At 40.9% G+C, this 11,088-nt stretch overlaps 1 protein-coding gene across 1 annotated transcript; it reads right to left on the bottom strand.

Moving 5' to 3' along the window:
* Nucleotides 1–1,855: 1,855 nt before the first annotated feature.
* On the bottom strand, nucleotides 1,856–10,833 carry xpa (xeroderma pigmentosum, complementation group A). The gene is made up of 5 exons (XM_079999774.1): nucleotides 10,449–10,833; nucleotides 9,872–9,977; nucleotides 6,464–6,629; nucleotides 4,704–4,821; nucleotides 1,856–3,509 (listed from the first exon to the last, which is right to left on the bottom strand). Exons 1-5 carry the CDS (start codon nucleotides 10,729–10,731, stop codon nucleotides 3,355–3,357), a joined length of 828 nt encoding a protein of 275 aa, XP_079855900.1. The 5' UTR covers nucleotides 10,732–10,833; the 3' UTR covers nucleotides 1,856–3,354.
* Between the last annotated feature and the right edge of the window lie 255 nt (nucleotides 10,834–11,088).

Raw genomic sequence — 11,088 nt, 5'->3', positions numbered from 1 at the left:
TCACACGCAGTTAGAGTGACGCTATTTTTAGTCTTTAGAGACCAGGTGCTAACTGCACAAGACCAAAAGAAAGCAGCGCTGCGTGATAGTCTTCAGGAAGCTGGTGCAATTGAAGCACATTTTTAAGGGGTGGACTTTCCAGTGATCTGTAAATTATATTTTGACATTATTATAATTATATTTACTGTTACCGCATCTGTAGGTAGCGGAACACGCAATAGTCCGCAGTGGTTTTCAAAATGCACTCCAAAAGCAACTTGTTGAAACTTTGAATAATTTTTTTGTGTAAATAAGGCGCTACAAACGTTGTTAAAAATGTTTCTGTAATCCCTATTAAACTCAAAAGATATCGAAAAAACAACCAAAAGTAATAGGGAATAGTGATGAAGTGGTCAAAACTGGCATTGAACCAGAGATGGCATCAAACCTCGGGACCATGGACCAGTGGCCCGGAACTTGGTAGAGCAAAATATATTAAGTCAACTGTCATAATTTATTCACTGTAATAAGATTCAGCAACAACTAGAATTCCTTAAAAAAAATATATATATATATATATATATACACATATATATAAACACACACACACACACACACACACACACACACACCTAAATGTTTTAAAGTCACTGCACATACACCTAAAAATACTAATTATATATACCCCATACCCTGTCATGTGTTTTAAGTTTTATATTTATTTAAGACTGATAATTTGTTGAACAGACAAGTGTAGACCAGTGGTGTAAATGTGTCATGACTCTCCAACGGCCTCTCCAATATCTTTGTGAATCAGATGCTAAAACGGTGCAGATAGTGGGCACAATTGATGCACAATTCATGGTGCTACTAGCGGCCGCAATCCATTTATTTTAAATTAGCCCCTCACTGTCTAATTCTCACATTGCCAAAAAACAGTCAAAACAGCAACCTGTATCCAGTGCGTCTAACAAAGAAAAACTGTGTGTGTGAGGTCAGTGTTGAACCTAAACATATACCTGGCCCATTGCCCCGGTAGTTCAACTACTGCCTCAGTGAACATTAAAATGGAGCCTACACGGAGTCTCAACACTTTCTAGTGAAGGCAGAGCAGGAGACGCAGTGGCGAGCTGCTCACATTATATCACAGCCACCTCGACTGACGAGCTAGCCCAACATTTGTAGCTTCAATCCCCTGAAGCGTGTGGATTGGCGTATTGGAACACTGGACCGGGTGCCCCCTAATCAGGATCACTGAAGGAGCCAAACAGGAAGTGGGAGGAGCTGAGGCCTCGGACCACACTGAGCTTGACTGCGGCCGTAAGATGAGGGAAGCCAGCTGTCTCCACCTAAAAGGTGAGAAATAGAAAGCGCCAACACTGAGGCCCACAATCTGGAGAAATCCCCGGTCCATGTCCATATACAGTTTGGTCAATTATGTCATGGCAACTGGGAGGGCAGAGCTCCGGGTTGCCATGACTTATAATAAAGAAAAAAAGTGTGCTCCGACTGAAAATATGACATATTTTACAATATGTCCACTTAAGACGGCCAAACATAGCACCGGCAGCTTGTGAGAAGTCCCGGTACGCCAAAGAGTAAAACATAGGGCTAGTACTGCGTACTGGTGAGGACGCATGACCTTTACTTTTTATTTTTAAGGTCATGTACTCATGTTCTACCTTTAACTTTGTTAAAAATTAGAATATACAGTATACTGTATGTTCTCTGTTCGTTTTAAGTGAGGACTTAATGCAATTTATTAAAAAAAAAAAAAATATATATATATATATATATATATATATATATATATATAAATTTAATTAAATTACTGTCACTACCGAGCAATGACTCAAAAACGTCAGACAAACTTAAATGCTAAATATATATGACACATTTATTCTCACTTCATTAAGTTAATTTCATCACATTCCCTGGGCACAGGCAATAAGCAGTATGACCCAGCCTGGTCCCTGATTACAGATAGAATAGATTCACATGAATTCTTTTTTTTATATGAAATTTAAAAAAAATGCTACCAACTGTTCCCGAAAGCCACATGTTCGCCTCTATCTACTATTCAAACTATGTTAGCCAATAAGTTAAATAACAAACATGTGGTTAGTTAATACTGAAATACGACTTCCTATAAAATGTCATCAATTATGATTCATAACAGGATGTGGGCAATTTACTCATCAATTTCTTCTGAGCTTGAGAGTTATAAAACAGGATGTGATTGATAAATTCGAACAGGAACAAAGGAGAACAGAAATAAAGACAACCAATCCAAAAATAGAAAACCAGGAGTCTATGAGTCATGGTTTGCATATGTTTGGAGAAACCTGGAGAGGAAAAACAACACTTAGCTTTTTGTTTCTGTAAGTGAGTTTCAGGTTTCTAGATCATCTCTGCAGAAGAGCTGTTGATCATGTGGTTTCCATGTCCATGAATGCAAGGCAGAAGTTTCAAGTTTCAACGTATCGGCCCTTCCTTATTTTGCCCGCGACACAGAGGAACGCTTCACACACTATTAGTTAAATGAAAGGAAGTAAATGAAGGCAGGAGAAAGTCCTAAGTTGAACTCAACTTGTGGGTGTGAAAGCTAAAAACAGGACAGCTGGTAATTGCATTCATGTGAGGTAATATAGGTATTTTTTTTTTTTAGGGGTGGGAATCACTAATGAAACTAGAAAGCAACTCCGCCAGAATATCCTTCCTCCTTTTATCTTGTTCTTTTAAGACAGGGTCAGAAATGTTCCTCGGAAGAAGGTAGCTTCCCTTGTATTTCTTCTACGGCTGTATCGGGAATATTAACACATAGGCTGGGGTTAAAAAAAAAAATCAAAAAAATCAAGTAAACAAGTATCAAGTAAACAAATAAACAAAACAAATCAAGATTAAATAAACCAAAAGTTGCACTTAAACATAACACTAACACTTGATACAGATTTGTTTGTTTTCACCTATTTGTTTCATTTTTTTCTAAATAAACAAAACCATACAGTGTAGTGTAACCATATAAGGCTGAGTAGAGAGTGGAGTGTCCCTGAATCCCTGACAAACAACATACAAACAAACATACAAACAAAAAGAGGTCTGGCTATTTTCTCTTTTTCATCCAGAGTGTCTGGAAAACTGAGTCGATGTTCGCCCCAGAAAAAAGCACCTTTCATCTTCTACAGTCCTGATCTGTAATAGACCATGGTCCAATATCACACACAATAATGTCTGTTTTACTATACTTGTGAGGAGCGGGCTCCAAATATACTATGTTGTTTGGTTTAGAAGTGCACCAGGAACATGGGTCTTCACTAACCAGTTGTATATACTCGGTCCTCACTTTGATACCACTACAAGAATGTGTGTGTGTGGCTACATCTTCTCATAATTGAGCTGATGTCCGCAGGTGGTGCAGGTCTTCTTGTAGAGGTCTTCCTCCTCGTCCACGACTTCCTCCGCTCCGTACTGGTGCTGGTGGACGCTGGTGTCTCTGCTCCACATGCTGCTCCGCACGGCCCTGCGCAGCTCTGGCGCACGCGCACGCGCACGCGCACACGCACACACACACACACACACACACACACACACACACACACACACACACACACACACACACACACACACACACACACTAGTTTAAATATTTAAAATATGGGCAGTAAGGAAAACGTTTTATGAAATGTAGATATTAGTATTCAATAAATTCTCTATGTTCAGGAGAAGTTAGTCACCAAAATTGCCTGTATTTAAATATTTTTTGCATATTTTTCTGTCAACTTATCCGATAAATTGTCCTGTGGGCCGTCATATTTATTTAAGATATTGTATAACAAAAATGTTAAGAACATTTTTAAAGGCCAAATATATCTGCTGTTAAACAATAGACACTTTTGCCTCAGACTAGGGACGGCACATTTTTCCCCACCGGTTAATAAACTCATGACAACACTAGTGTTACCGGTAACACCGGACATTTTATGAGATTTTTATTTCGGAGTAAAATAAAAAGTAAAATAAAATGGAGTAAAATCAAATACAACTAAAATAAAAACACAAGGTTCTCAACGTGTGATTGAGAGGAAAGGGGACGAGCAGTGGACGGAGATCGTGGCCACAAATTAGGCATGGATAGGGAGACAGGTCCCGATCTAAACCTGATCTAAGGTCTTCTATAGCCTTCCTTCTCTTCTCCCGTGATAAGTGAAAGTGCTTAGTATTTTACAAATTCCATTTTTTTTAATTTGATGAACGTGGGCGCTGATGCACAAAAATTAACATTTTTTTCTCTAAAAAAAAAAAAAGAAGAAAAGAAAAAAAGAAAAGGCAGTAGGTGGTAAGGCCAGTAATGTAATCATGTATGCCTGAACACCAGGTAACAGGGGTAACACCAGTAACACCAGTAACCGTGGTAACACCAGTAAAAAAAAAAAAAAAATGTTGTAATGTCCAAATCTCAATGAAAACGCATTGTCTTCTTCATATCATAAAAATGATGCAGTTTTTTGATAAATAATTAAAGATTACAAAAACTGAAGCTGGTAGAATAGGAAATAAAAGTAAAGTTTTGTAAACAAAACTTTTATTTCCCATTCTACTGGCGTCACACCACAGGACATAATGTCACACGACAGGACATTTATGTACTGAACAAAGAAATGAAAATGCATCGTTTTGAATTCATGAATCAATCTTTTATTACAATGAAACAACACAACACTGACCTTTGACCTTCTTGTTGAAGCGTTTCTGCTTCTGCACCTCCCTGTTTTCCTCCCTGCTCTCCTTGGCTTCTTCCAGCGCCTCCTCAGAGCCGAAGATCTCCATGCACCTCCTCTCAACCTACGCAGTACGCGCGCGCACGCACACGCGCACGCACACGCGCACGCACACGCGCACGCACACACACACACACACACACACACACACACACACACACACACACACACACACGATTATTATCTGTATGTTTTTTGACATGATAAGAAAATGTGAGATAAACTATATTCAACTCCGACATTTTACCGGAGACCTTAGCCTTAATTTACTGCTAATGATCAGATATATGTGTTCATATCAGAGTTTCCGTTAGAAAAAAATGGTGCCGGTCAACGTGTCCTGGAAGATTTCAATTTCCTGGACAAATGGAAAAAATTCTGTGTTTATTGAACTTAAAAACAATTGATCAACAGGCGATATAGAGAATGGCATCATGAAGGAATGTAGATGTATAATAATTTGATTGAATATTAAAAATAAAATAAGTCTCGTCAGTTAATTTAAACATTTTAAAAGTAAATAAATATTACGAATTTTACTACTTGAAATCAAATGATTTCTGTTTGTGAACAATAAGTAACAAGTGCAGCCGCTTTAATAAACATTTCACTAAAATAAAGCTTTGATCAAATCAAAAACAAAATAAATATGGCAAGTACGTCTAAATAAATAATAATGTTTGTGTATCTGTCTTCGCGGGAACATCCCGTGGACATATTTTATACAATGAATATTTACCGTCTGCTTTGGGTCGGAACTTAAATATCCAAATATACACCAAACTATGGACGTACGAGTCCCAACGACACATCATCTTTCTGCTTCTCCTCAGAGTTCTTGACGCTCAGGCTCTGCGTGTTGACAAACGTAACTTGCCCACGAGGGAGGGGGTGAAATGATCCACCCAGCACTAATTCAAATTGTATTTGGAGGGAACTATTTTGACTGGACATTATGAACGGAGAAATTAAATATGTTGGACTTCAACAGATTTTCCCGGTCAAAAACCAGCAATTAATGGATAACAGAAAAGCTGGTTCATAGACAGTATGTACTTCAACTTCAGCTTTGATCATCAGGGTAGTTGAATAAACATGGTCAACCGGACACTGAAATGACAAATTGTGAATTCTAGTATAAGCACATTGCCATACTGTGGCATGTTGTGGAGCTGGAGATATTTTCACTACGGAGCACGGCATCTGCACACTGCCTCTCACCTTCCAGGAATAAAATAATATTTGACATGCGAGTGCATTATGTATTTACGTCTGAATTATATTCTTAAACCAGATGAAAAACATTATTGGGTAAATCAGCAATTTAGGGCTGCGGCATCCCTTTTCCACTTTGTATCTCTGAATAATACATGTGTGCCACCTGGTGGAAAACAAATGCAGTTGCCGGGGGAAAATTGACAATTTCATTTCTAATGAAAGTCTAATTGACAATGTTTTGCAGTTAAACCAATATCATTGGCAAGTAACTCTTAAAAATATTCAAATGTTTAAATTAGTCAGAATGCACACCCCTAATCTACATGGTTTGAGAATTGAACACACGGTAGAATTTAACAATAAAGAAGAATAAAATGGCAAATTTTGAGAAAAACGTATGCTAAAAGACGTCATGTAATGTAATCTAATGTAAATAGAACACACACAAAAGGGACACACACACACACACACACACACTGGATGGTTACCTGCAGTTTGAGGTAGAGCTTCATGTCCCCCCAATGCGGGTTATGGGGGTTTTTCTTCAGGACGAACCTGAGCGGGGGCTCTCTCTTGTCCAGGTCGCAGTCCTTCAGCAGGTAGTGCTGCTTGGCCTCGGTACGAGAGATCAGCTTGTGCTTCTCCTCGCCGTCCCTGAGGAAAAAGGAGCGGGAATCGCCAGAAAGTCAAATTAGACTGTGAACCACTAGGTTCTATTTGACTTCTTTTAACATGTTGTTTGTCTTGTGGACGTAGCAGTGTTCAAACTACCCCATGTGTCCCAGACAGGCGTGTTCACACTACGTGATCTGACAGTCAGCGAGCTGCGAGAGACAGCCGCTGTCTCACGCAAACACACTCGAGACTTGGCCAGACTTGGGTTTTCTACCACGTGACTTTGCCAAAAGTAAACAAAAAAACAAAACAAATGGAGCTTTATAATGAAGAAAGGTTTGCTTTTTGTTGCTGAAGTTGAGTGGTGTTCGCTCATTTCTTTTGAGCCAACAAAAGAAAAAAGGACTTTATGTAAATTTGGAAATTTGGATGGAGGAGCGGGTGGGAATCCTGCAGAGAGATGGGGGTCGATCATCATAAATTATCATTATTATAAAGTCCTTAATAGTAAAGTGCAACGAAAATACCCAATATTCCTTTATTTTAATATCCTGCATTCAATACAGCCACAACATCATAACCACTTACAGGTGAAGATAAACATTGATCATCTCGTTCCAATGGAAAAAATAGTAAATAAAGAAATAAAACTGAAATAAAAACATTTTGTTAATTTTTGCGCATCATCGCCGACGTTCATTAAATTAAAAAAGATTTCTAATTTGTAAAATACTAAGCGTGTTATCAATACTTAGTCGGACGCTACAAAAGTGAAAGTGTCTGCTGGTGCACACAGCACATCATGGGAGGAGGGGAGAGAAGACTATAGGAGACTTTAAATCAGGTATAGATCGGGACCTGTCTCCCTCCATCCGTAATTAGCTCCCATGCATAAGAGGGAAACTCTGCGCGTTCCGCCCCCTGCGCATGTTGTTACCGGTGGGATCTCTTCAGTACCTCCAAAAAGTCTTCCAAGAAAGGACAACCGGTGAACTGGCGACAGGGTCATGGGCACCCGAGGCTCGTTGATGCGCGTGGGAAACAAAGTCTAGCCTGTGTGGTCCGATCCCACAGAAGAGCTCCTGTCGCACAAATTGGTGAGAAAGTTCATGCTGGATATGATAGAAAGGTGTCAGAACGCACAGTGCATCAAGGCTTGCTGCGTATGGGGCTGCGTAGCTACAGAGTGGTCAGAGTGTCCATGCTGACCCCTGTCCACCGCTGAAAGAGCGACAATGGGCACATGAGCATCAGAGCTCGACCATGGAGCAATGGAAGAAGGTGGCCTGATCTGATGAATTACATTTTGTTTTACATCATGTGGATGGCTGGGTGCGTGTGCATCATTTACCTGGGCAAGAGGTGGCACCAGGATGTACTATGTGAAGAAGGCAAGCCGGCGGAGACAGTGTGATGCTCTGGGCAATATTGTGCTGGAAATCCTTGGGTCCTGGTATTCATGTGGATGTTACTTTGCATCTACTTCAACATTGTTTAAGACCAAGTACATCTGTTCATGGCAATGGTATTCCCTAATGGCAGTGGCCTCTTCCAGCAGGATATTGTGCCCTGCCACATTGCAAAAATCATTCCGGAATGGTTTGTGGAACATTACAAAGAGTTCAAGGTGTTGAATTAGCCTCCAAATTCCACAGATCTAAATCCGATCAAGCGTCTGCGGGATGTGCTGGAACATCATGCCACATCCATGGCGGCCCCACTTTGAAACTTACAGGACTTAAAGGACCTGCGCCTATGTGCCAGATACCAGAAAACACCTTCAGAGATCTTGCGCAGTCCATGCCTCGACGGGTCAGAACTGTTTTGGCAGAATGAGGGTGAAATACACAATAGATGTTGTAACACTGAAAGGTTCCGGGGACTCCCTGAGTAGAAGTAGGAACTGGGGAGGTCCCTCCAGAACTAGATAGTGTCTGGTTGCATTCACACTGCTGGTAGGAACTCTAATTTCACCTTATCAGTACACCAAAATCTGTTTGTGAAAAGATTTGAGGCGAGAAATCTCATATTCAATCTACAAGGTGTATTTCAAAAGTTTGTTCCGACTTTCGTAAGGCAAGCCCTCATATTGGGGCACCACGCACATTTTTTTGTTTCATTCAATTAACGTCAGAAAATAAGTGAATTAAAGACATCTACAATAAAAACATTTTTTTTAGTGTACATGCGCTGGTTCCTGCCCAGATTGATGCCACTCGACCGGGCGGATTGTGCTCAGTGCGCCGGGGGGCGAGAGACCGTGGACGTCGGGACCAATCACAGTGCACTTACATCCATTAAGGCTCCTGTTGTGCCGGTTAGTCCCTTCCCTGGAGTAGGAGTTAAAAAAGTCCCTCAAAACAGCATTCTAAGAACTATGACAAAGTGCCTGTGATGCGAAAACACCTCATATTAGGCAGGTGGTTTAAATGTTGTGGCTGATCAGTGTATATTACTCCTGCTCCACTGGTTTATTCTCGCACTCTCATTGCTTCGTTGGCTGCTGCTTTTGTGGCTTAGCTCCCAACGATATTTCAAACTACATAAGCTTTGTCGCTGACCTCAACAAGCCATCTGGCACAGTTCTGGCGTGTTGTACGACTGACAGTGGCGGAAGGGTGCTGTGAGAATTGCCGATGTGTCTAGGACGTGTCGAAGTGTCCTGGAAGATTTTAATTTCCAGGCTATATAGAGAATGACCTCATCAAGGCATGTAGATGCATAATATTTTGTATTCATCATTCAAAATAAAATAAGTGCTGTTAATTAAGCCATTTTAAAAATGAATAAATACAATTTATGAATATTACTTCTTGAAATCAAATACTTTGCGTTCTTGAACAATAAGAAACAAGTGCAGCCACTTAATTCAACATTTCACTTAAATAACATTTTCATAATATCAAAAACAAAAAATATATGGCAAGTAGGTCTAAATTAATAATAATGTTTGTGGTGTTGTCCGTCTTCATTGGGACATCCCGTATTTTACACGATTAATTTTTCCTGTCTGCTTTGGGTCGGAACTTAAATATCCCCAAAAAAACGCAAAACTATGGATGTATGTGTCCCAACGATACATCATCTTTCTGCTTCTCCTCCACTAATTCAAATGGTGCTTGGGAGGAATTATTGTCACTGGACATTATGACCGGAGAGATTTAAACATGTCGGACTTCAACAGATTTTTCCGGGCAAAAACCGGATAACGGAAACTCTGGTCTGAACAGGGCATTCATGTCAGAGTGTGTGTGTGTGTGTGTGAGTGTGCGTGTGTATACCTGCACTTGTCACAGACAGACAGATCGAAGCCGTTGCTAAGATACGAATCCATAAAAGGTTTATCACAATCATCGCACAACAAGTAGTCTGGTTCAATCACAGGAGCTGGAAATCACACACACACACACACACACACACACACGTAGTGGTATCAACAGTCTACAAAGAAAATTTAATGACTTTAATCTATTGTAGCCGGCTAGACCACTCATTTCTAATAACCAAAATCCCACCCGTCACGATTGTTACATATGATGCAATTATTTGATCAGATGACAATTCTTTTAGTAAATTCGTTAGATTCCACGATCAAGTTTCCATACAAATTTAAGGGGAATGTTAATCCAATGGTGCAAATGCCGCAATAAATAGAAGGGGAATTAGATGCGTTTCCATCACTCGGTTTGACAAAATTTTAATTCGAATCAATTTTTTTCAGTCCCTTCTGCTATAGGTGAACAACATTATTCACCTGCTGCCACTATTATAGTAGCGTGAAGTGAACAAATACGACTATTTATTTGTTAGCGGTAATTAATTAATCGATATATCAAGCGGCTATAGGAACTCACACACCTAGCTGATGCACCACGGTTCTGACCCCCTGCTCCTCTGGACCGCCCTCCTCCTCCTCGATGAAGAACCCGGCGCCCGAATCGACGGTTCGGGCCACCTTGGCCGCAGACTGCCCTTCCACGGCCGCCTGGGACCTGCCCGCCAGTCGGGCTTGTCGCAGCATCAGAGCCCGCTGTCTGTTACGCTCGATTTTAGCTCGCATGGCTGCAGATAACTCGCCGTGTTTGTTTTGGGCGCACATTTCGGAAGTTTCCGACCTGGGAACAAAATCTGCAGAGTCCATTGTTACACCGTGGAGGAGATTTGGTGGGAGGCGACGAAGTTGCGTGTTCGTTATGACACCATGAGCCGCGGGGAGCTGGAGCGAGCAGCTGCTTGCTGCTGCCAAACAATGCCATCGCCTACTTCCGGGTTTTCCCCACTTCCGCCTGGGCTCTTCAAATTAAGAGCCTCGACTTTTTTTTTTTTGTGTGTGTCAGGCAACAAAACACCAACGATTTCGATTCGCAAGCGTGGTGGTCGTGTGTGGTTTTGGCGCCATCTGCAGGTGGGGGGGGGGGGGGAGCCAGTGGGTGGATGCAACCGTCGGAGATTGAGGTAATTAGCAGTCTTGGATTAAATGGTTACATGGAGAAAACAA

This window comes from Zeus faber (assembly GCF_960531495.2).
Source record: "Zeus faber genome assembly, chromosome: 4".
Classification (NCBI taxonomy): Eukaryota; Metazoa; Chordata; class Actinopteri; order Zeiformes; family Zeidae; genus Zeus; species Zeus faber.
Note: the sequence above shows the minus strand (reverse complement) of the source record. Positions and strands in the feature narration are given on the sequence as shown.